The 26,574-nt window shown below is 44.1% G+C and overlaps 1 protein-coding gene across 1 annotated transcript; it reads left to right on the plus strand.

The window, feature by feature from the left end:
• The first annotated feature begins 2,308 nt into the window (after positions 1-2,308).
• Positions 2,309-25,530, plus strand: Ccdc126 (coiled-coil domain containing 126). Its single transcript, XM_075955459.1, has 3 exons — positions 2,309-2,477; positions 13,076-13,434; positions 23,711-25,530. Exons 2-3 carry the CDS (start codon positions 13,197-13,199, stop codon positions 23,893-23,895), a joined length of 423 nt encoding a protein of 140 aa, XP_075811574.1. The 5' UTR covers positions 2,309-2,477; positions 13,076-13,196; the 3' UTR covers positions 23,896-25,530.
• Positions 25,531-26,574: the final 1,044 nt, after the last annotated feature.

Below are 26,574 nucleotides of genomic sequence, written 5' to 3' on the forward strand. Positions count from 1 at the left end.
TGCAGGTCTTGTTTGTCACACTCTATAGAAACCAATTCCTGAGTTTTTGTTAAAAAAAACTTTAAAAAGTTCAGATTTATTTAATTTATTATTGTGTGAGTATGGTGTGTGTTGTGGATGTAGGCATGAGTGTCACAGCACAGGAGTGGAGGTCAGAGGGCAACTTTCAGGACCAATTCTCTCCTTCTGCAGTGTTCTGAGGTCTGGAATCCCCTCAGCAGGCCTGTGCATTTCTCCTGGCAGGCACATGCCCTGGCCTCTGAGTTTCTTTTCTTTTATCTCTTACATGTGCATTCCCTCTATTTTTCTCCACTTTTTTCTAAACATTTACTTATTTAGTACGGATGTGGGTGTGTGTGAGGATGTGGCTTTGGATGCGCTGCAGCAGGTGTTTGAAGGCCAGAGGAGGACACCTTGTCGGGGTCGATTCTCTCCGTTAGGGACTGAACTGAGACGGGCAGGCTTAGAGGTGAGTACCTTTTTCCCTTGAGCCTCTCTTTAACCCCAAATGGCTCTTTTTCCAACACAGTGCATTTAGGTTCATCTGTATTGTTGCCTGCAGTTCATTTCTTTCCCCAACTCACTGCATTTTAGTTCCTTGCAGTGAAATACAAGAAGCCCCTATGCACTTGTCAACACTTAAAATTGCCAGCCGTTTGGTTTCAGCTGCTGTAGGGTTTTCTTACCATGGTTTGACTTTTTCCATTTTCGCATGCGGCTGACCCCTCTCATGACAGTAAACACTGGTTATTTGGATTTTTTCCTTAGTTAGGGGCCTATCTGAATCCGCTTTCCTCCTCCTCCCCCTCGTCCTCTTCTCCTGATCAGATTATTTAATTCTCACACATGCTAGCGTTCTACCACTGAACTCTTTTTCCCCCCTCGAATCTTTTTCTTTCTTTCTTTCTTTCTTTCTTTCTTTCTTTCTTTCTTTTTGTTTGGTTTTTCGAGACAGGGTTTCTCTGTGGCTTTGGAGCCTGTCCTGGAACTAGCTCTGTAGACCAGGCTGGTCTCGAACTCACAGAGATCGGCCTGCCTCTGCCTCCTGAGTGCTGGGATTAAAGGCGTGCGCCACCATCGCCTGCTTGAATCTTTTTCTTGTATTAAAATTCTTTATATAGTCTGAATGCAAGGCCTTTCCTGGTTCTACATATTGCAGCCTAAGGCTTGCTTTTTGTCTGCTGCTGTTGAAACTGTGTCTTTCCCAGACTGGCTTTGATCTTTAGACCCTCTGGTTTTGTTCTATTTGTGGTGTGTGTGTGTGTGTGTGTGTGTGTGTGTGACAGAGAAAGAGAGAGAGAGAGAGGATGAGATAGATAGATAGAGAGAGATATATATATTTTAAGAACGTGGGATTTTTGCCTGCCAGTACATCAACATACCGCCTGCACGCCTTGTGAGGCCGGAAGAGGATAGTCCAATATCTGGAACCGGGGTTACAGATGGCTGTGAGCCACCACATGGGCACCGGGAGCTGAACCTGAATGCTTTGCAAGAACAAGTGCTCTTAACCACTAAGCCATCTTTCTAGCCCTATATTTGACTTTTAATGTGGGTTATTTATGTGTGTTGGGCATTTAATCTAGGGCCATATGCTTGCTAGGCAAGTGTTCTACCACTGAGCTGCATCCCCAAACCTGAAAATCCTTGATAAAAAAATGTATTTTTGTTGAACTCTTCTTAACTGTTGTATTTTGTCTACAAATTGTATTTGCAGTGTGCATACATAATTATACCATATGTGAAAAGAATATCTTAAAAATACTTTGTTTGTATTTATGAAATTGTGTGTGAGTGTGCTGGTCTGCAGAGGCCAGAACAGGGTGGGTTCCCCTGGAACTGGAGTTCCAGGAGGTTAGGAACCTCTTGACGTGGGAACTGGGAATGGAACTCTGGCATTCTGGTTCCCAGCAAACTGAACTGCTGAGCCAGGTCTTAAGTAACCTTCAGAAAAGGATACTTTGTTTCTACTAATCTTTAGTCCTTTTTTCTTACTCTTCTGCAACAACAATGGGCACACTTGCAATCTGTACCAGTAGGATGTCCAGCGTCAGCCAACAGCATCTGGAGGGCTGGTTTTCTGGTGGAAGGTCGGTAGTAGGACGCGGAGACTCCAGTTCCAGATCAGGACGCTGCGGCTTTTCTAGTCTGCGGCGCCTCTTGGTTGCCGAGCAACGGCGTCACCCGCAGCCCCCGGGCTAAGAGCACGTGCCGCCTCTCCGCAAGCCCCGACTACATCTCCCACAATGCCGTGCGTAGCGGGCCCTGCCCGAGGAATTGGGGGGAAGGGCGGCCGGGAGGCGGAGCGGAAACGGGGAGCAGAGTCTCCGGGCGCCGAGCGCTCTCCGTCCTACCTCCGTCCCGGCCCGGAGGCTGTTGCGGTGCCGCTAACACCCGCGGCGGGCTGTGACTGCAGCTCCAGCTCGCGAGCCCCGCGGAGGGCGGCCCGCGTGATTGACAGGAAGCCCGCGGGCCAGGTAACGCGGAGGGGAGGCGGGAGGCGGTGTCCTCGCGGCCCGGGCTTTGCCGCCGTGACAGCCGAGACTCCCGGGCCGGGCTTGGCGGCTCTCCGCGGGGATGTGCAGCCGCCGCGGCCGCGCTCACTTCTGCTCCGTTCTTGACAGCTCATTTCTCCGGTTGGGAGAAGGATCGTGAAATGCCCTTTAAATCTGCCAAACTCTTCTCCTGGAGGCTGGTGGGGGCGGTGGTGGTTGAGTGGTCAGCCTACCGGGATTCGAACCCTTGGTGCTGCTTCCATCGGGCTAATCAAAGGCTTTAAGCCCGATTTGTTTCATCCAGCAGATGGAGATAACACATAGTTTTAAGTTGTTAGATTTACAAATAATAAACTATAACACCATGAGCTCTTCATGTAATGAAAAGATGTTTTGAATGCGATACAAAGTGGTGTGCACTTGTGTATGTGTTCTTTTGTTCAATCATTATTACTCTAAGTTGTGTGTTGACTTTATATTGTACTCACCTTACATGCAAACAATTCCTTAAGACAGCGGTTCTCAATCAGGGGCTCGAAGGACCCTTCACAGGGGTTGCCCAGGATCATCTTCATATCAGATATTTACATTATGATTCATCACAGTAGCAAAATTACAGTTATGAAGTAGCAACGAAAATAATTTTATGGTTGAGGGTCGCCACAACGTGAGGGACTGCATTAAAGGGTCAGGGTCACATCATTAGGAAGGTTGAGAACCACTGTGTTAAAAATTGCTGGCTTCTCAATTTCCACCCTTTTAAGATGGCTGAGAATGGTCTAAGGAAATTGATGACTCGGCTCTCCTCGGGATCAGCTCTGGAGATACAGTACAAGGACTCACTCACCTTCCCCCACTGCTCCAGCCTTGTCTGTGGGAAACCCCAACGAGGGGATTAAAGGCTTTGTCAGTCAGCACCCAAGCCCTTTGCAGCCTTCCCTGTGGCAACTTTCTGTACTGTTTCTCACTGGTCCACAGTCTTTACCCCACTTAGGATTTCTGCTTCCAAGGTTTTGTCCTCGAGAATGCCCACACTGAATGACTGCAGTAAATCTGATGGGGAACCACTTCAACATGCTCGCCGTAGTCCCCGTGATGTCAGCTGCTTTTGCGCTGCTTTCTCAATCTTACTGACGTTGGTGATGACTTTTCAAGGAAATCTTTATAGATCTTTAACTGGGTTTCCTTTTCATTTAAGATGTTTGCTCTGTGTGGACTATTTTGAGTGGAGACACGCTTGTGCAGTATGTGGAATAACGGAGTATTGTTTTGGATGGACAGTTGTCGTGGGGCAGTGGAGTTGATGGGCCAGATGGAGCGACTGCATAATGTCTTTAGGTAAAAGGAAGACTTCTAATGGCTATTGGAAGAGTGACATCGTTAATGAAGGGGAATTGTGGAAGAAGGTGTAGGCACGTAAACATTCCCGATAGCCTTACCGTGTGTGGCAGAAACACTGATTTTGAAGAAAACGTTTCTGCGTGTTGCTGAGTGTAGCAGAGGAGACAGTAGTGACTACAGAGAAAGGAGCCCTTGGTTCCTGTCCTGCTGCCACCTTCTATGACCTTAGCTCTGCTCTCACTGCAGTTCCCTTTGACTTGGTCGACCCCGGGACTCTTCTGTCTTAGGCTTCCAAAGCATCCATTTTAATGTAGGGGAAGAAGATATTTGCGTCCTCCTTCCCTGCCCTCCAGGTTATATAGTTTTCTCCGTCACCATGATAGAAAAGGGACTCGGGAAAGAGCTGTACGCCTGCAGGAACCACGATCCCTGCCGACCAGTGCCCGACCTCTTTCTGTGCTGACTTCCCGTCGTCCCCCTTTTGCTGGTGGTCCTGGGTACCTGCTCTTGGGCATAACTTTAAGTCTCACTTTTCTAACCCGTTTTCAATTTTACTCTTTGTGAATTCATCGACTTCAGCTGTTCTTTTCTCTCTGGCCTCTTTTTGTAGAAGGCCTCTGGCAGGGGTGCCCGTTGCTAGTCTAGTTAGCTGTGGAAAGGGGTGTAGGGCCGCCATGTAGTACAGGTTATGACTGGCTCAGGCTGAGTGAAGTTCCGCTGCTGCATGATGTATTTTAGATTCAGCACTCACTGCAGGACAGTCATGAAGTGCTGTCCTACTGCTATAGCGCTGCTGGGTTTATCTCTGCCTCACTTTACCCCCATCCCTTTTTGAGTTTATCTCTATCTATCTGTCTATCGATCCTATCAATTGTCTCACCATGTAGCCTTGGCTGGCTGGAACTCACTGTGTAGACCACACTGGTCTCCAGTGTACAGAGATCCACCTGCCTCTGCCTCCCTAGTGCTGCGATTAAAGGCACGAGCAATCATGCGGAGTACTTTAAGGTACTTCATTCCTTCTTTAAAAATTCCATTTGTTTTTCTTGTGAGGAAGGGTTTCTCTGTGTAGCCCTGGCTATATTGGAATTCACTCTGTAGACCAGGCTGGCCTTGAACTCACAGAGATCCTCCTGCCTCGGTCTCCCGAGTGCTGGGATTAAAGCCACCACCGGCTGGCCTATTTTTGTAACTTTTACTGTTTCTGTTTTTCCTCCCTTCCCAAAATGCCATCCAAAAATGATATCTGTGTGTTACCTCAGCAGGAACGCTGTGTAGCTTTCTTCAAGGCGGTACAATTTGGTTTTTTAATCTTTATTTCTTGGCAGTGTGGACTGAACCCAGTAGCTACATACCCCCAGGCCTAAGACATCTTCAAGTTTAGACTGAATTACAGAGTGGATAGCTGTCGCCTATGTTAATTTTTCCCAGCAGATGTTTGCTTCAGGCAGTGCTGTGTCCAGGAAATATTTTAGGACCCTGTCCCCAGAAACTCCCTTCCAGGGCCAAGTCCAGTGTGTGTGTCTGTGTGTGGCTTAGTTCTGTATGCTGTCTCGGAGAGTGCTGTGTGTTCCTCTGAGCGCCCGTGAGCACACCATGTCCTTTTTATGACACACGTGTGCCTCTGTGGCTGTGGAGTCCTTTGGAGACTAATGGGCAGGAGCGATTCTTAGAGCACCTGAGGCTGAGGGCTGCCGCTGGGTAATAGTCATAACAGCACAAAACGGAGCCCTGGAGCGAGGCAAGCGGAGAAGCGAGTGGGAGATTTAAGGTAGAATTAGCCATCTGTTAGTGTTTTTAGTGTTGCTATTACAGTGTTTGCATAAAAATGCATGGAAATACTTCATGGAAGGCAGTTTGAAATGCTGTGGTGTTTTTTTTTTTAAATAGCTTTTAATACTACAACTCAGCAAGAAATCTTTAGATTTCATAGATTTATAGCTGCATGCTTGTCTATGTAAAAACAAATATCCCGAGAAAGTCTGTAGTGTATACAGTTTGCTCTGATGATTTCTGTTTTGTTTTCCAAAACATTGCTCGTTGCAAATAATCTGTTATGTTCCCTGCTTCTGAAAAGCAGTGGGGCCCTGAGTCGAGAGTTTGGCTGTCTCGGTTTTCACTGTTCCTTTGATGTCGTTGGATGGTTCTTGCTCCTTTGCTGCTCTCCTTCCTTCCTTTTTATAATTCTAGTTTAAATATTTCATGATTCGTTGGCTTTCTTTTTTTTTTTCTAGTAATAATGCTGGCCTTATTAAAAAGTGTTTATCTTTTGATTTTGGACTGTGTAGAAACCACTAAAATGTTGCTCAACTCCTTGGCTTTTTGCATGGCGTGTACTGTTTGGTAAGATGGTAAGAAGTGTAGGAGAGCTCTGAGCAGCACTTCCCCTTTTTTTCGTCCCTCAAGACAGGGTTTCTCTGTTTAACAGTTCTAGCTGCCTGGAACTAGCTCTTGTAGACCAGGCTGGCCTCCAACTCACAGAGATCCACCTGCCTCTGCCTTCCTAGTGCTGGGATTAAAGGATTAAAGGTGAGCGGTGCCTTCATTTAAAACAGTGGTTCTCAACCTGTAGGTTATGACCTCAAGAAGGGTCAAATATCAGATATTTACGTTATAATTCATAACAGCAGCAAAATTGCACTTCTGAAGTAGCAATGAAATACTTCCTCAACATGAGGAAGAGTCCCAACATTGGGAAAGTTGAAAACTACTGCCCTTTTTTATTTTTCTTTTCTTTTCCTTTTTAAAAAAATATTTATTTATTTATTATGTATACAGTATTCTATGTGTATGTCTGCAGGCCAGAAGAGGGCACCAGACCTCATTACAGATGGTTGTGAGCCACCATGTGGTTGCTGGGAATTGAACTCAGGACCTTTGGAAGAGCAGGCAATGCTCTTAACCTCTGAGCCATCTCTCCAGCCCCTCCTTTATTTTTTAAAGATAGCCTCACACTATGTAACCCTGGGCCTCGAACTCAGACCTTTTTGTTTCTGTGTCCTGCACACTGAACTATATAGGCATGCACCACTACACTCTGCTTCTGGTAAAGATTTTATAAGTTGTTGTGGGGATATTAAAACCTGTAGCACATACAGAAATTTAGAAAACACTTCTGCCAGTATTTGCTGTTTGACACATTGTGCTTAAAATATTTAGTTACAGTTTTCCATTAACTTTCTGGGAATTGCTAGGTAGACTTAGTCTGCATCTGGCTGTTCTGTTCCCCTCTTCTATTAGAAGACACAAAGTAGAGTATTTTTTTGTGTGTGTTTGTAAAGACCTCCATGTCAGATCATGGCTGAAGGGACACTAGCTCACTGGAGCAGGTGGCTCTGGGAGGCCGAGCCCTTCTCCCCCAGGCCATTAGATTACATTTCTACAGCTAGCCACCAACGTCTATACCCTTATTTGGCCACTTCCTCCTTCTGAGGCCGACTGCCAAGACCCACCTAAAGTATTGAAGTCCAGCAATTAAAAGCCCCCTTTGGGTAACTAGCATGTCCAATTAAAATCAAACTCCTCATCCTCACGTGGTGTTTCCATTTTTACCTTTATAAACAGCCATTTTCCTATGGCCACATCTGTCTCCTTCTTATCCTCTGTCCCGCATTCCCTCCCCTTCTCCCTCTTCCTTATCTCCTGTCTTTGTCCCTTATCCCTGTCCTCTGGGGTAAATAAATCTCCTCTGTGCTGAGGACTTGGTTTTGGGGTGTCCTGAGCCGAGTCTGAGGTTCCTTACAGTTACTGACTCCATATGTTACCAGGTTGCCTGACAAGTTCTTAAGAAAGGGTCATCAGGGACGTTGGGGTTTCCTGCTGTCTGTGAGGGGAAAATGTCGTTTTTCTATCAGAGGTAGACAGCCAACCGCGGCCCGAATTCCGCACATCTCCCACGCTTCTCGTCACTCTTCCGCCTTGTAAAACTTCTATGCAAATCTTTCCCTTTCCCCACATTTGTTTATACAAAGCCAGCTCGCCTTCCCTCCCCAAAACGGAGTGGCACACCCCACCTTTCCCTCATTTTTTTTTGCATGGTTCTTTAAAAACTCTTCAATTGGGAATGACTGTGAGATCAGACCCCAGCCAATCTGGAAGAGTTGTGCTTGCTGGCCTGGTTTGGGGTCTTAGTATTTATTTATTTAAAGTGTAAGATTGTGTGTGTGAGAGTGTGGTATGTGTGAGAGTGTAGTGTGTGTGTGAGTATGGTGTGTGTGTGGTATATGTGTGTTGTGTGTGTGTGTATGTGTATGTGGTGTGTGTCTGGTGTGTGTGAGTATGGTGTGTGTGTGGTCAGCCTTTTCAGGCAATTTCTGGGGATCAAACCCAGGACTTGATGCTTATAAGGCAAGTGCTTTACCAGCCTTGATCTTTATTCTTAGATCCTTCTTATAGCAACTTTGTAATGCTTTGATTTATGTAAGTAAAATGTATTTGGAACATAATGGATCAATAATAAATTAATGAATAGTCCAATAAGAAATTGGTCAACCTCTGGGTCATTGCCCTAATACTCTTATAGTATTTCTTTTAGTTTTTATTTTTTGCTTTTTCGAGACAGGGTTTCTCTGTAGCTTTGGAGCCTGTCCTGGAACTAGCTCTTGTAGTTCAGAATGGCCTCGAACTCACAGAGATCCGCCCGCCTCCGCCTCCCCAGCGCTGGGATTAAAGGCGTGCGCCACCACCGCCGGTTTAGTATTTTTTAAAAATAAAAAGACAAAAACTATGGTGGTAGCTCAGAACCCCTTAGTGACGTGTTGGCCTGCCAGATTTCTAGGCAGTGACTCTTCTCTCATCTACATGGCTTCCCAAGTGCTGGGCCAGTATTTGAAACAAAGAAAGATGGGGTGTTTAAAGCACAGGTTCTGCTGTCATTTTAAGCTTTGTGTTTTATATAGAAAAACACATTGAATTCTTTTTTTTCCCTAGTTGAGGCTAATAATTATTTCTTCTCTAACCCCTGAAAGTATGTAAGTCAATTACCTTTAGTTGCTGAAAGTTCCAGTTCCTTGTCTGTCCGGCTTAAGTCCCAGCAAATGGGGACATGTGTTTATCCTGACACTAGAGGGGTTCAGCGGAGTTGGCTTTTCCCCTTTAGGCTTGCCCAGTCAAAAAGTGGGGCTTGGTCATCCTGGTAGTAACAACTTGTGTTGTTTACTGGGGTAAAAGTCACTGGTTTTCTACCTCCCACGCCCAGGTCCAAGCAGAGGGTTCAGATGTCACACCTAATGGAGTGATTTATACATTGTAATTGACCAGCCTCCTGCTGCTCTCGCTGCTGCCTCCCTTTATGAAGGGTCTGGCCTGAGCAGTGTTCTCTGTCTTTGCTGTACACTGAGCACTAACCCCAGTGTTCTTTAAAAGTTACTGCTCGCAGCAGGCGTGGTAGCACGCATCTGTAATCCCAACACTTGTACAGGCTGAGGGGAGATGACAGCCAGCCTGAGGTGCATATTTTAACCTTTGTCTGGAAGCACTGACGGCTGTAAACACTGATGCTGGCTGGGACCGTGTTTTTCCACCTCGTAGGAAGGCTCACCAGCACATCATTAAAAAGCAAAACGAAAGCCAAGATGAGGCTTGGTTTCATCCACGTTCTCATTCATTTGGTATGGGGTGTGATTTGATGCTGGGATTATAGAAAATCTGGCCAGGTGATATTATGTAAAACATTACCTGAGAAAGACCTAAGGCAGATGCGTACCTTTAAAAACCTTAGTTCCTTCTGCCTATGTTGCTCGGACTTGCTTGTCGGATTCTCACACTGGTTCTCAGGTTCCAAGTGCTTCAGGGAATCCTCTTGGATTTAGGGACTTTTCAGCCCTTTGTCAGGCACAAGCTGGCTCCTGGACATCTTTTTAACTTGGGAAAGTTCTAGAGTTCTTTCTTCTGTCAGTCGTCCATTTGATGTTCTTTCAGAATCCTCTGGTGTAGAGTTGGATCAGGGCTCCCAGCCCCTCAGACCTTTGTTATTCTCTGGACAGCCGTTTTCATTTGACAGTTCTCCCAGTGTGTATTAGTCATATGCAGCAGTGGGTTTCCCTGCCGTCTTCGTACATATAGGGTGCCCTTTCATGGTGCTCGCTCCATCCCTTGCTCTCTCTTTGCCCTCCCTCTTTTTTCTCTTATACTCCAAATTGTCCCCCCTTCCATTTCTTTCTTTTAAAGTCAGCCGGCACCTATAAGAGAAAACATAACACTTGGTGAGACTAGCCTGTTCCTTTCTGGTGATTTCCAGTTCTGTTCATCTTCCTGAGAGTAAGTTTGTTTTTCATTATGGCTGAGTAAAATCTGTTGTGTGTATATATACCACATTGACCAAAACCTTTTCATAATAAATGTCTTATTACCGTGAGCATTCGTGAAGCAGACACTCCCAAATTGCAGATCATAGATTCCTTATCATGTTTATGTTTGTCCAAGACCCTGACACCCTACAGAGGTGGGCATTTTGTGAGGTGGGCGTTTTATTCTGTGGAAGGCTGAGTATTGCTAACAGTAGAAAAACTCCTAGTCAAGAAAGGGATCTGGCCCGGGTGGAGACCTAGCTTTCCAGCTGGGCATGGGCAAGGCTTGACCTAAGAACTACAGGGGTTGGAGAGATGGCTCAGAAGTTAAGAGCACTGACTGCTCTTCCAGAGGTCCTGAGTTCAATTCCCAGCAACCACATGGTGGCTCACAGCTATCTGTAATGAGATCTGGCTCCCTCTTCTGGCATGCAAGCATACATGGAAGGAATGTTGTATACATAATAAATAAATAAATCTTAAAAAAAAAAGAACTACCCCAGTAGGCACACTAACGAGGTCGGTGTAATAACTGGTCCTCCAGTGTGCCCGTGCCTCTCATCAGGAACCTGCTGGGGCTCGGAATTAGTCAGGAAAGTGTCACTTCTCTTTTTAGTTCCTTTTTCTAAACCTGCTTTCCTTATTACCTTGAACTGCCCTGATAGTCTGTGCTTCCGTGCTCTCTCTAAAGCGCCCCTGTTGCTGCTGTCTCACCTTCCCTGCTTGCTTCAACTAAATCTGTGGAGAGCTACAGTTTGCCTGCCCTGGGGCTTTTCCGGCTTTCCTTTGGGCCTGGTTTTTTGTTTTTGTTTTTTTTTTCAAGACAGGGTTTCTCTGTAGCTTTGGAGCCTGTCCTGGTGGCTTCACCACCGCCCAACTCTGGGCCTGTTCTTAAAATCTTTTTATTAATAAGATTAAGAACCCTGCCAGGCAGTGGCGATACATACCTTTAATCCCAACACTTGGGAGGCAGAGGCAGGTGGATCTCTGAGTTCAAGATCCACCTGATTTACAGAGTGAGTTCCAGGACAACCAGGGGTACACAGAGAAACCCTGTCTTGAAAAACAAACAAACCAAAAACCAAACCAAACAAAAGGACCCCAAGAGGACACCCGGATTCCCCTCATATCAGTATCAGAGACACACTCTGTAGAATCCATATTGGGAAGTTCTTGACTTTATGAAGGTCTCTTTTCTGACTGGTGTTGTAATCAGATCTTCTGTTGGTCAGAGTCCAGCGTCTTACACTGCGTGATTATCTTATCTGGGATTGAGTAATTCATTGAGATTTGTTTTTTAATTGGGCAACAGTAAAAGATTCTCAAATGCACCGCAGTCAGAAGTGAATTCAAAACCCAATGTGCGGTGAACCCAAGGTGTGTGTGGCAGCGCTCGCCCATGGCTGCATCGTGTAGCCTTGGTTCTGACCACGTAGCATGCCAACTCTGCAGTGTGCATGCCCTCGTGCTGTTTTAAACACACTGCTCGTAGTCCAAGACTATTGCATGTCATAACTGCAGCATGTCCACCATGCACACAGCTTTCCTGCCTGTATGGTTTACTTCGGAAAACAAAGGCCTTACCGCTTTCCTGCGTGTCAAGTTAGTATGCATCTGGATTGCTTTCTCTCCCCCTTCCTTCCTCTTTCTTAGCTGTCATTTAAATCTTCATCTGCTAAAAATACAGAGCTGGTTGCAGCCATGCCGCTTTTGAACGACCTGACCAACTCAGGGGAGTCCAGGCGCTCTTTTCATGGTGCTAAGACACACAGTGTCCTCTGCAGCTTGTGTGTGAAGATCCAGAAGAGCCAGTCTACATCGAAAGAAGTATGTGAATTTGAGGTCAGCCTGATGGACATAGTGAGTTCCAAGCCATCCAGGGCTACCCAATGAAAGCTTGTCTCAAGTAAAACAAAAAATTGAAAGCATCTACGCTAGGAAGCTAATTTCTTGGGTAGAGCTCCAGAGTAGTCCTCCTTCCTAACCCAGTATGTGCTATTTATTGCTCCGTGGGCTTGTTTTTTTGCTTTGTTTTTGTCTTGCTGTGTAGCCGAGACAGACTTGATGTCGCCCTGCAGCCTAGGCTGGCCTGCAGCTTGCTGTGCTGACTCTTCTTCCACGCACTGAGTTGCTGGAGTGTGCCTCTGCGGCTGACTTGTCACCTTTACGCTATTGTACCGTGTGAACCTTTAGTCATGGTCGCAAAATAGGTTATGTTTAGTTTGTTATTCCCTAGTAAATGGATTCAAATTGAGGTTATTTGTTGTCCTTTCAGTGAGCCATGAAGTAGTCATGGGGAATGCGCTATAGATCTTTACTTCGATATTTCTTTTCCCCTCTGGGTACTGGGTGCTTCGGTGGTCTATAAACATTATTTTTAAGTTTTAGGTCTTTCCAAACTTCATGGTTGGTTTTACCTTTCCTTTCACTTGTCTTCTTTCCATGTTATGTCGGATGCTCCATAGGGTTAATGCATTCATTCTCATCATGACCACCTTCTAGTGGCAGACCCGAATGTCGGCCCACGCCTTATTATGGACATTCTCGATAGAGAGGCATTTCAACTTTCTGTATTTGCTTTTCATAATTTCTAACTTTTATTTTGACATCCCTGTTTTTGCTTAGGAATACCTTTGTGGCCATGTTTGAACAGACAGACCGTGGAAACCTTGTATTGTCTGTGAACCTTATGAATGACTTTAGTAGCAGATGAGAAGTTGTTCAAAGTTTAGGAGTGAGGTGGCACATTTTCAGATATTCTCAATGAATTTGTATTTATTTCTAGTTTAATTTTGAAAAATGTATGTAAATGGAACTGCTAGGTGATCAGGAAGCTTGTTATGTGGTAGAGAAAGTTGTCCGGGAAGATGGCTTAATAACAAATCAGAACTCTAGAACTTTCATTGTCTTGCCCATCGAGGTGACAATGGCCCCTTTGTTCTTCCTTTACAGGTCTGTCAACGCAGACGCAGCCGTCCTGAAGATGGATACGCAGCACTAGGGAGCTTTTCCTTCCCGCTCAAAATTGTTTCCAGTTACTGCTTCTCAATCTAATCTGCTTGCTTCATCAGAAATGATTTTTACAATCTCAAGGAAAAATATGTCCCAGAAGCTGAGCTTCCTGTTGTTGGTGTTCGGACTCATCTGGGGTCTGCTGCTGCTTCACTACACTTTCCAACAGCCGCGACATCAGAGCAGCGTCAAGTTACGGGAGCAAATCCTAGACTTAAGCAAAAGATACGTGAAAGCCCTGGCGGAGGAGAGCAAGAGCGTGGTGGATGTGGACAGCGGAGCCTCCATGGCAGGCTACGGTAAGAACCACGGATGTCCCCGTCTTCTCCTTTCCTGCCCGCTCCTGTGTGAGCTCAGCATCCATGTGTGCTTTTTATAAACTGGTTTTTAAAAAAAACTGCAGGTGTATATTTTTGAGTGTAAAGCACGCATATAATACTCGTATATTCCTCACCCAGATTTGTTATTAATATTTCACATTTATTTATATTCTAAGTAAGTTATAGAAATTGTGGCATTTCACTACTATATTCACCTCTTTAAAATATATATGTATAAAGTGTATTATGTGTATTTCAAAATGAATATATAATACAATCTAATTGCTTATATATATTTTCCTAATTTTTCTTTTGATTTCTCGATATAAAGCATCAGTGAGAGCCGGGCGGTGGTGGCGCACGCCTTTAATCCCAGCACTTGGGAGGCAGAGGCAGGCGGATCTCTGTGAGTTCGAGACCAGCCTGGTCTACAAGAGCTAGTTCCAGGACAGGCTCCAAAACCACATAGAAACCCTGCCTCAAAAAACCAAAAAAAAAAAAAAAATCAGTGGACAATATTTATTAAGTCGCAAGAAGCAGGATTTCCTATAGTTCTAGCATTGCTCATTGCAGTCTCCCTTTCAGAGCCTAGGTTCCTGTTGTTTTAAGTTTTGCTTTGTTTTGTTTTTTGAGGCAGGATCTCTCTATGCGCTCGCGGCTTGGCTTCCCAACTCTCCCCCCACTGAGACAGGTTTTCTCTGTTGATCAGGCTAGCTTTGAATTTACAAAGATCCATCTGCCTCTGCCTCCCAAGTTGCTGGGTTGAAAGGTGTGTGCTTCCACAGCCCCACTTGTTCTTCCTTTTAGATGAGGTGGGGAGTGAGGAATTCCAGAGGGCTGAGATGGGGAGAGTCATGAGTCTGAATGAAGCCTGCTCAATCGGTGCTGGGACTCAAACCCAGGGCCCTCAATAATGCTAGTCAAGCACTGTAAACCAAGCCATAAGCCTAGCCTGTTTTATTTAATTAATCATTTATTTTGAGGCAGGGTCTTGTGTATCCCAGGTTGGCCTTGAACTTATGATGTAGTTGAATATGGCCTTAAATTTCTGATCTTTCTTCCTCTATCCCCCTAGTACTGGACTGCAGGTCTATGCCACAATTCTTGGTGTATGTGTTATCAGACTTAGGGTTTTGCTCACTGGGTGAGCACTTTATTACCTGACTTATGTGCTCAGCTCTATTTTTTTTAAATATGTGTTTATTTATTATGTATACAATATTCTGTCTGTGTGTATGCCTGCAAGCCAGAAGAGGGCACCAGACCTCATTACAGATGGTTGTGAGCCACCATGTGGTTGCTGGGAATTGAACTCAGGACCTCTGGAAGAGCAGTCAGTGCTCTTAACCTCTGAGCCATCTCTCCAGCCCCCTCAACTCTATTTTTGAGATAGGTTCTTGCTTTGTAAATTAGGCTGATCTTGAACCTTTCCTGCCTCCTGTGTGTCTTGGGGTTGGGCACCCGTATTAAGTTTGTTGGGTATGTATCGCTTTCTGTGCAAGCCGCCTGCCTGTCTTCTTCCAGCAGAGGTATTTCCAATCTTGAGGAAAGGCCTTGCTCACAGCAGGGATCATAACTGCTGTGAGTCAAGAGTACAATAGCTTGTCATTCCCAGGTCACTCTCATGTTCTTTCTGCCCTTCTGTGGTATTTCCTGAGCCTTGGAGGATATGTAGATACCCTGTTTATGGTCCCCACATGAAAAAGAAAAGGCCAGCATGGCAGAGCACAACTGAAATCCCATTAGGAAGGTGGAATCAAGAGGATCCCTGGGGCCTACTGGCTAGTCAGTCCAACTGGATTGGCAGATTCTAGGTACAGTGTGAGACTCTGTCTCAAAAATGAGCCAAGGTTGAGAATAAGTGGCTGTCGAATTGCTCAGCCATGAATTGGGCATCTCTACCCCCCTAGCCCTTTGCTCTTTTGAGACAAGGTTTTGCTTTGTAGCTCAAGCTAGCCTTGAACTCAAGATTCTTCTGCCTTGACTTCCCAAGTGCTGGGATTATAGGCATGTGTCCTAGTGTCCAGCTTTATTTATCTCTGTACAAAGATATATATTCTTTTCTGGGGGAGCTAATATGGATTGCCTCTTTTGAAAATTGTCTTAGGGTTTTATTACTGTGTACACCATATAAAGGAAAAGGAAAGCATTTAGTTGGGGCTGGTTCACTGTTTCGCAAAGGTTTAGTCCATTGTCATTATGGCAGGAAGCATAGTGGCAGACAGTGCTGGAGAAAAGCCGAGAGTTCCACACCTGGGTCTGTAGGCAGAAGGAAGAGAGAGCCACTGGGCCTGGCCTGGGTATTTGAAACCAAACCCAAAGCACACCCGTGGTGACACACTCCTTCCAACAAGGCCACACCTCCTCCAACAAGGCCACGCCCACTCCAACAAAGCCTTGCTTCCTATTACCATATCATTTCATAAGCGTTCAAATATGAGTCTGTAGGGCCATTCTTACTTAGACCATCCAAAAGTAGATTTTTTTCAAGTAATATATTCTTATGGTTTTCCCTCTTCCAGTTCCTTCATACTCCCCTCTCAATTTGGATCCATATATTTTCTCTCATTAGAAAACAGATAATCTAGAGACTAGTAATAATATGATAAGTCAAGAACAAACAAAACAGAATATGACAAAACAACCAAACAAGAAGAAGAGCCAAAGAAAAAAAGCACAAGAAACATATATAGACACATACACATTTGCACACACGGGAATCCTATAAAAACAACACCAAAGCTGAGCATAGTGGCTCACACCTTTAAACCCAGCAACTTGGGAGGCAGAGGCAGATGGATCTTTGTAAATTCAAAGCCAGCCTGGTCTACATAATGAGTTCCAGGACAGCCAGGACTACATAGTGAGACCCTGTCTGGAACAAAACAAAACATAGTGACCCCGATCCCCCAACAAAACCAGAAGCCATAATATATTTGCAAAGGACTCGTAAGCTAAAAAAAAATGCCCTGACTTAACATTATGAGACTTGGAACCTCCAAAGGCTCTGTTGAGTTTGTTTTCTGTTGGCCATCTATGCTGGACGTGGGGCCTACTCTTAAGAGTAGTTTGCTTGGAAGGCAGAGGCAGGTAGATCTCTGTGAGTCAAGGCCACTCTGGTCTACAAAGTGAGTTCCAGGACAGCCAGGGCTACACAGAGAAATCCTGTCTAGACAAACAAAAAAGAAAAGGAAAAAGTAGTATTCCCCAGTGAGACTCCCTTGGAGAAAAATTAATTTACAAGTGGCTATCAGTTAGAGATAGCTTCTGGGTAAGGGATGGGGGTGCGGGTGCTCTAGAACCCTGTCTGGTGCAGATCCATGCAGGACCTGGGCATGCTACCCCAGTCTCTGTGAGTTCTTATAGGCATTGCTCCTGCTGTGGTTGGGTGTTGATTCCTTGATTTCGTCCATTCCCTCTCGCTCTTAACTCTTTCTGCCTCCTCTTCTGCAGGGCTCCCTGAGCTGTGGTGGGAGGGGTTTGATGGTAGTAAACTGTTTAGGGCTGAGTGTTCCAAGGTCTCTCACTCTCTGCACAGTGTCTGGCTGTGGGTCTCTTCTGTGGGTCTGGCTATTGTTCCCACCTGCTGCAGGAGGAAGTTTCTCTGATGATGGCTGAACAAGGCACTGATCGATGAGTATAGCAGAATGTTTTTAAGAGTAATTTTATTGGTATGTTCTTTTTGTAGAGCAATTGGTATTTGGTTTTCCCCTAGGTCTCTGGCCTGTCTCATCTCAAGTTCTTGGTCACCCAAGCAGCGACAGGGATGGGCTCCATTTCATGGAGTGGGCCTTAAGTCAAATCAGATAATAGTTGGTTACCCCCACAAGCTGGTGCCACCATTGCACGAGCACATCCTGCAGCCAAGTCACCATTGTAGATCAAAGGGTTTGTAGCTGGGTTTGTATTTAGCCCTCCTTTGGTAGTATGCAGGCATTTTTTTTTTTAAGTCCAGGTTCAAAAGTCCCCATAGTCTATCACAGTCTTAACAGTGTTTAAAAGTTCAAAGTCTCTTCTGAAATTCATGCAATCTCTTAACTGCAATCCCCTGTAAAATCAAAATAAAAAATAGATTATATACTTCCAACATACAACGGCACAGGATATATATTGCCATCTAAAACATAGGGAAGGGGGCATAGTGAGGAACTATTGGACCAAAACAAGACCAAGACGACCTGGGAAAACTTCAAACTCTGCATTTCCATGTCTGATATAGAAACACTCTTCAGTTCTCCAGCTGTGTTCAGTTTTGTTGACTGCAACACACTTCTTTCTCTTGGGCTGAGCTGATTCCGCTTCCTGTTAGCAGCTCTCCTCGGCAGGTATCCCACAACTCTGGTCTCTCTCATCTTGGGTTTTCTAAGGCAATCCAGGCTTCAACTTCATAGCTTCACACAATGGCCTCTCTACTAGGCCTCCATTCAGAGACACCCCTGACACTGCCTGGCCTCAGCGGCTTTCTTTAGGCACTGAGGCACATTCCACAACCCATTTCTTCTATTCTTAACTCCAAAGCCAGAACCACCTGGTTGAAGCTGCCAAGTTCCGCTTCCTGGGGCTAGAACATGGCCCCTCATACAGTTACATTTTCACCAGCTTTCTGTCCTTCACTGCCCAAGCTTGGCTGTCTTGAAACTTGCCCTGTAGACCAGGTTGGCCTCAAACCCAGAGATCTGGTAGCCTCTGACTTCACAGTGCTGAGATTCAAGGTGTGCCCCACCACACCTGACTCTAAGTTTTTCTTTGTTTCTTTCCACAAGTGGGAAACTCGGCTGGGTGGGATCTTGCCCTGAGGTTAGCACTCACTTTATCTCTTTGAACACAGGACTTAGCTCCATTCCACTTCTCTGTGCTCTTTTTCTCTTTAAAACTTACATTTTGTATTTTCATATAAATCTTTATAAGCAGGAACACTAGTAACCGCATGAGTCTATACTAGGTTGTTTTGAGATTTTTCGCTGCCAATGGAATTAATTCTAAAACTCTTCACTTTAGCCTCATGCAGCTCTTCAGACAAGCCATTTTCTTCACTAAAATATCACAAAAATGATCTCTAGGCAACATACTAAAATTCTTCTTCTCTGAAACCTCTCGAGCGAGCCCCCATCACTTCAAATAACTCTTAGCACCTCTGTCTTCCATGCTTCTACTAGTATGGCCCATTAAGCAGTGCTTAAACATTGACCTGCTTTCTAATCCAAAGTACCAGAGTCCAAATTCCTCCAAACAAAAACATGGTCAGGAGTATCACAACAATACCTCAGTCCCTGGTTCCTACTTCTGTCTTAGGGTTTTTATTGCTGTGAAGAGATACCATGGCCATGGCAACTCTTATGAGAAAAACATTTCATTGGGGCTGGCTTACAGTTTCAGAGGTTTAGTCCATTATCATGGTGGGGAGCATGGCGGTGTGCAGGCAGAAGTAGTGCTGGAGGAGTACCTGAGAGTCCTACATCTTTTTGCTTTTTATTTATTTTTCGAGGGGGTAGATGCTACAGCAGGCACATATGTGGAAATATGACCCATGGAGGCCTTTCACTGTCTCTACCTTTGTGTGTATTCCAGGGATCGAACTTAGGTTATCAGGCTTGAATTGTTTGGTAGCAACTGCCTTCACCTGCTGAACTGTCTTGCTGACCTTGCATCCTTTGGTGCTCCAAAGCTTTTAGGTTTTTCTTTTTGTTTTTTTTTTTTGTTTTGTTTTTGTTTTTTGAGACAGGGTTTCTCTGTAGCTTTGGAGCCTGTCCTGGCACTAGTTCTTGTAGCCCAGGCTCGCCTCAAACTCACAGAAATCCACCTGCCTCTGCCTCCCATGTGCTGGGATTAAAGGTGTGCGCCACCACTGCCCGGCAAGGTTTTAGTTTTTTTTTGTTTGTTTGTTTTTTAATAATTGTGAATACCCATGAGATGATGTGGGTTTTTTTTTTAAATGATATATTTAACTTTATTTTATGTGAATTGGTGTGAAGGTGTCAGATCCCCTGGAACTGGATTTTCAGACAGTTGTAAGCTGCCATGTGGTTGCTGGGAATCGAACCCAGGTCCTCGGGAAGAACAGTTAGAGTTCTTTACTGCTGAGCCACCTCCAAGACCCAAGGTTTTAGTTTTTATGAAGTCCAGCATGCACTTTTTTTTGTTATGTCTCATACTTTTTCTGGTAATAGCACAGCCACCAGCAACTTACTTAGCCAGTGTTTGATGGTTTTCCCTGGTGAGCAGAGACCGAGGGTTGAGCTACCTTCTTGATCCAGGATCAACAAAAAATAACAATATCAATTGCCACTATTGACTACCTAATATCTGTGGAATGCCAGTGAAAAACCTGAAGGGACAGTTTCACAAAGAACAGGTTTTTTTTTTTTCTTTTTCCAAGCTAGGAAAAGTCCACTTAACCCCCTTAACCATCCACAGAGGTTAAGAATTATAGTAACCGGGGCTGGAGAGATGGCTCAGCGGTTAAGAGCATTACCTGCTCTTCCAAAGGTTCTGAGTTTAATTCCCAGCAACCACATGGTGGCTCACAACCATCTGTAATGAGGTCTGGTGCCCTCTTCTGGCTTGCAGACATACACACAGACAGAATATTGTATACATAATAAATAAATAAATAAATATTTAAAAAAAAAGAATTATAGTAACCATCATTTTTCGGGAAGAAATTCCAGTTAGAACTAGGTGGCATGCCTGCTGCCCTGGCTAGGTCTCCTGAAGGTGCGGGGTCAGCAGTGGACACAGTGTGCCTTTCCACGAGGTCAGGATTCATGCAGTGACAGTAAATTCACAAGCTTTGTTGGTGTCATTGGCTGCAGGTTTCCAGATGGTTCTAGTTGTCCTTACAGTGAAGACATGAGATCTTTTATTCCAATCTTAATTGCTAATAACTCTGTAATAACACACAGAGAGAGAGAGAGAGGGAGGGAGGGAGGGAGGGAGGGAGGGAGGGAGGGAGGGAGAGAGAGAGAGAGAGAGAGAGAGAGAGAGAGAGAGAGAGAGAGAGAGAGAGAGAGAACGGCTGAAAAAGGTTGGCGGCACAGAGTTCAGAGAGGCCTCACCAAGGCTGAGGCGAGAGCTAATAGAAGTCAGTCCCTGAAAGTACACAGGGTTCTGAGCATCTCAGTGGGAGGAGCTGCAGAGAAACTTGCCAAGGAAGAGCTGGAGATGGAGCTGAGAGTCTGAAGCTAAGCCCATAGGACTGGGCCATCCAGTCCAGGTGCGGAGTGGGTCTAGACGGATCAGGACAGCAGTTTGATTGGGTCTTCTCAAGCAGTGGGGAAACCTGCACTAAATTGCTGGGAGCAGTTTGGAGTCCTTTGTCTTCTTGTCTTGGTGCACATATGGGTGGTTGGAGGACAGCTGGTGGGCCCATCATCATCGTCTCAATGTTAGATGTCTCTCTTCTCTCTCTCTCTCTCTCTCTAATAATTTTTAATTTTTATTTTATAAGCAGTGGTTGGTGTTTCACTTGCAGGTCTATCTGTATGAGGGTGTCATATCCTCTGGAACTGGAGTTATAGACAGTTGTGAGCTGCCATGTGGGTGCTGGGAATTGAACCCTGGTGCTGTGGAAGAACAGCCAGTATTCTTTTTAATTGATTTTTATTGAGCTCTACATTTTTTCTCTGTTCCCCTCCCTGCCTCTCCCCTCCCCTTCAACCCTCTCCCAAGGTCCCCACGCTCTCAGTTTACTTAGGAGATCTTGTCTTTTTCTACTTCCCATGTAGATCAGATCCATGTATGTCTCTCTTAAGGTCCTCATTGTTGTCCAGGTTCTCTGGGATTGTAATTTGTAGACTGGTTTTCTTTGCTTTATGTTTAAAAACCACTTATGAGTGAGTACATGTGATAATTGTCTTTCTGGGTCTAGGTTACCTCACTCAATATGATGTTTTCTAGCTCCATCTATTTGCCTGTAAAATTCAAGATGTCGTTATTTTTTTCTGCTGTGTAGTACTCCATTTTGTTAATGTACCACATTTTCCTTATCCATCCTTCGGTCAAAGAAAATTTAGGTTATTTCCAGGTTCTGGCTATGACAAACAAAGCTGCTATGAACATAGTTGAGCACATGTCCTTGTGGCACGATTAAGCATCCTTTGGATATATACCCAAAAGTGGTATTACTGGGCCTTGAGGAGTTGTTTCCTAATTTTCTGAGAAATCGCCACACTGACATCCAAAGGGGCTGTACCAGCTTGCATTCCCACCAGCAATGCAGAAGTGTTCCCTTTACCCCACATCCTCTCCAGCATAATCTTGGCCATTCTTACAGGTGTAAGATGGAATCTCAGAGTTGTTTTGATTTGCATTTCTCTGATGACTAAGAATGTTGAACATTTCCTTAAGTGTCTTTCAGCCATTTTGGATTCCTCTGTTGAGAGTTCTCTGTTTAGGTCTGTATTCCATTTTTTTTAATTGGATTATGTGTTCTTTTGATGACCAATTTCTTGAGTTCTTTGTATATTTTAGAGATCAGACCTCTGTCTGATGTAGGGATTTGTGAAGATCTTTTCCCATTCTGTAGGCTGTCATTTTGTCTTGTTGACCATGTCCTTTGCTTTACAGAAGCTTTTCAGTATCAGGAGGTCCCATTTATTAATTGTTGCTCTCAGTGTCTGTGCTGCTGGGGTTATATTTAGGAAGTGGTCTCCTGCGCCGATGCATTCAAGTGTACTTCCCACTTTCTCTTCTATGAGGATCAGTGTGGCTGGCTTTATGTTGAGGTCTTTGATCCATCTGGACTTGAGTTTTGTGCATGGTGATAGATATGGATCTATTTTCATTCTTCTACGTGTTGATATCCAGTTATGCCAGCATCATTTGTTAAACATGCTTTCTTTTTTACATTTGATATTTTTTGCTTCTTTGTCAAAGATCAGATGTTTGAAAGGGTGTGGATTAATATCCAGGTCTTTGATTCAGTTCCATTGGTCCTCCTGTCTGTTTTTATGCCAGTACCAGGCTGTTTTCAGTACTGTAGCTCTGTAGTAGAGTTTGAAGTCAGGGATTGTGATGCCTCCAGAAGTTCTTTTATTGTACAGGATTGTTTTGGCTATCCTGGGTTTTTTGCTTTTCCATATGAAGTTGAGTACTGTTCTTTCGAGGTGTGTGAAAAATTTTGCTGGGTTTTTGCTGGGCATTGCATTCAATATGTAGATTGCTTTCGGTAAGATTGCCATTTTTACTATGTTAATTCTACCTACCGAAGAACATGGGAGATCTTTCCACTTTCTGGTGTTTTCTTCAATTTCTTTCTTCAAAGATTTAAAGTTCTTATCATACAAGTCTTCCACTTGTTTGGTTAGAGTTACTCCAAGATATTTTATGCTATTTGTGCAGCCAGTGTTCTTTACTGCTGAGCCATCTCTCCAGCCCTCTGATGCCTCTTTTTCTCTTTTTATGGCACCCAGGTTGAGGGTGTTGAATTCTTCTTGGGTCTGGTGTGTATCTTTTTGCTCATATGGAGAAGTTAATGGTCAATGTCTTGTGGTTATTGATGGCCAGGTTGTAGTTTCTACACACAAACAAGATCCTCTTGATGGAGTCAAGGACTGCTTGGTGACCTGGAGTCACCCAGGCAAACCTGGAAGTCACTGTATCAAACTCTAGAGTAACTTAGATCAGAACAGTCCTTTGAGCAGGTCACCCTATGCCCTGGCTCCCCATCCTTGTTTCAGTCTGAGGGTTCGGGTGTCTTGCTTGCATTTGGTTGATTTGTTTCCATAGCTCTCTTTATCTGCCTTTACCAGTACTTTACCTGCCTGGTCCAAGCCTTCTGTATACACTCAAGAAACTCAGCATAGTGTGTCAAGAGGTGACTCAGACAATGAGAACACTGGCTTTTCTTTCAGAGGTCCTGGAAGCACCCACATGGGATTCACAACTATCTTTAACTCCAGTCTATGGATTCCAACACCCTCTCCTGGCCTCTGGGCACCAGGCATACACATGGTGCATAGACATACATTCAAATAAAGCATGCATACACATAAAAAATGCCTTTTTTTAAAAGTGAGAGACAGTCTAAATGTCCCTGATGTCTTCAGCCTGACTTCCAATCTGCTCTCAGAGGGTGAGCTCTGGTGTGTTTTAGCTCTCTTGCTGGCTTTCCCTGTCTGGGGTGTGAGTGTGATCTGGAGCATGTTTTCTTTCAGATGTCCTGATAATTGTTTACCTCTTCTCCTTAAACTGTGAAGACACAAATATCAAGTGTTGTATTGCTATTTAATATGATTTATTCCCATTTTTCCCCTAGCGGACCTGAAGAGAACGATTGCAGTCCTCTTAGATGACATTTTGCAGCGCTTGGTGAAGCTGGAGAACAAGGTTGACTGTATCGTTGTGAATGGCTCAGCAGCCAATACTACCAACGGCACCAGTGGGAACTTGGTGCCGGTAACCACCAACAAAAGGACCAGTGCATCCGGCAGTGTCAGATAGCAGTGAAGCCACCTTGCAGGGCTGACACCACTGTGGGATACATCCATCGCAGGACACCTCTTACACTGCTGCCTAGGACAGAGTAATACTTGACAATAAAAGCTCCACACATTTCCAAGGAGCTCGCTGGGCTCGTAGGACGCTAATTCTGTATATAGATGCACAGGCGTTATTAGCTGGCTTTCCCGCAGAGCTCTTCGATGCTGTTCTGTACATTTAATGGGACTTTGGTAACACAGTTGATGTGGTAAGCAGGGAGGCCATCCTTTGGTATTTGAGATCAGGAAGAAACAAAAACACTAGAAAGACATGGAATCCTTTCTATAAAATATTTATTTAAGTATATAACATGTTTTTCAGATAAGCGGACGATAAAGTTCCTGAATCATTCTGTCATCTGCCCTTATGATGTCCCTGTGAGTAGAAACATGCTTAGTTCCAATACTATATTTTGTTACTCAGATTATGAGCAGGAAAAGGAAGTGTCATGTTGGAAATCATGTTTTAAAATAGACCCAAAGAATGTTTTCATTTGCACTATCCTTCAAAATAACTGAAGGTTAATTGTATATTTTTAAAAATAGCATTTGTAAGAGTATAACTTTGAAATGGGTAGCAGCCACTGTCCTTAGCCTAACCATTGGGGACTATTTAATAGAGATGAGAGTAATCTCTAATCTCATACTTAAAAATTTCTTACATATATTCTGCATAATAACACATTTTTATGATGGAAAGTAAAATGTACATGATTTTTCACAATCATGATTGTTGATTTGAAAGTAAATTCCAATGTCATATGCTTGTAGTCATGGATACTCAGGGGGCTGAGGCAGGGGACTGGCAAGCTCACTGCCATCCTGGCCAAGAGCAGACCCTGTCTAAAATAAAGGAAAATATTTAGTCCGTGACTGTTTCTGCTATTAGGAAAGTGCATTGTTTCCATGTGGTGGTAAATGTTGCTTTGGTTATATTGGCGGGAGAAGGAAGAGACTGAGGACTTTAGTCAGATGTATATAATAAACATTTGTGCTGCACAAAGCTGCTTGGATATGTTAATGTTAGTTGATGTGATGTAAGAGTATCCTGCGCTAGGAGATGCCAGGTTAGCTACTCTTTTATATAAATGACCCCTTTGCAAAATTAAGAGCATTAAAGTATAAATTATGAAGATTGATTATCTTTTTAGGGAAACAGATACTGTATACAGCACAAGAAATCTTAATTTGATTAACTCTAATATAGAACAAAACATGTCTTTATTTAAATATCTTTTGTAGCAAATTCAATTGCTATATAGTATTCTATATTTTGTAGTATTTATTCTATATAATGACGGCTGAACTGCAGCTAGCCTCTAGATTTAGACTAAATTGAACTTAGTTTTCGATATTGTTCATTGTTATAATATGCTACCACAAATAGTAGCGGTGATTATTTTGTTAAAATAAGTATAAGAATATATTGTTTCTTGAAAGATAGCTGTCTGAAATGTCTTCCCTGTCCCTTTATGTGAAGAAATTATTGTCCACTAGGTGAAATCTGAAGCCCTTGTTCAGTCTCGAAGAGTTGTGAACATTTCTGATTTTGTCATTGTTTTCAGGGATGAAATAAAATATATTGTTTGTATTTACAATTGGTCCATGTGTTTTTTTTAAATAGTGGCCATTTCATTCCCAGCCCTTAATGACTAAAAATAATCTTTTTTTTTTTTTTGTGATAGGATTTCTCTTTGTAACAGCTCTACCTGTCCTAAAACTTGCTTTGTAGACCAGGCTTGGCCCTGAACTCACAGAGATCCACCTGCCTCTGCCTCCTAAGTGCTAGGATTAAAGGTATGCACCACCACCGCCCAGTTGATGAAAGGTAATCTTAATATAAGTTTGGGCTTTATTTTAACTTCAAATAACTTTTACGAAAAATTATAAAACAACAAGAAAATCCTAGGGGCTGGAGATGTGGCTAGTTGGTAGTGTGATTACCTAGTCTGCTTGAAGTCCTGGTTCCATCCCCATCCCCATAAACCAGTGTGTTGGTGCATGCCTGTAATCTCAGCCATGAGTAACTGAGTCGTAAGAACATTGGCTAGATGATGGTCAGGGTCATACGCTCTATAAGAAAGCAGGCTGATCAAGTTATGGGGAGCCAGCCAGTAAGCAGCTCTCCCCTCCATGGCCTCCGCATCCTCCTCATCAGCCCTGCTCCTAGGTTCCTGCCCTGTTTGAGTTCCCATCCTGACTTCCTTCAGTGATGAACAGTGATATGATAAACCCTTTCCTCCCCAGCTTGCTTTTTGACCATGGTGTGTTGCAGCAATAGAGACCCTGATTAAGTCTAGACCCTTAAAGTCTAGAATTTTCCCCCTTAAGGCTGGGCATGCATCAAATCCACAGCCTTTCTGCATGGTGGGTGAGTCCTTTAACAGCAAGTCCTAGCTTCGGGACTACACTTAAAATGTAGCATTATTATGTCACTTTTAAACGCCTAACTTAGGCTGGGGATGTAGTTCAGTTGGTAGAGTACTTGCCTAGTATGCATGAAGTCCTGGGTTCAATTCCCAGCACCACACAAACCAGGCATGGGGCACATGTTCTAATTCCAGCAGTGAGTGTCCTAGTTAGGGTCCCTGCTGCTGTGATGAAACCGTAACCAGAGCAACTTGGGAAGGAAAGGGTTTAT

The sequence above is a fragment of the Microtus pennsylvanicus genome, chromosome 21 (genome assembly GCF_037038515.1).
Source record: "Microtus pennsylvanicus isolate mMicPen1 chromosome 21, mMicPen1.hap1, whole genome shotgun sequence".
In the NCBI taxonomy this organism is placed as follows: domain Eukaryota; kingdom Metazoa; phylum Chordata; class Mammalia; order Rodentia; family Cricetidae; genus Microtus; species Microtus pennsylvanicus.

Coding starts and splice junctions, on each gene's coding strand:
- Ccdc126 (XM_075955459.1), top strand. CDS start 13,197: ATGATTTTTACAATCTCAAGGAAAAATATGTCCCAGAAGCTGAGCTTC. Junction 13,435..23,710: donor AGCCTCCATGGCAGGCTACG/GTAAGAACCACG, acceptor TTTTTCCCCTAG/CGGACCTGAAGAGAACGATT.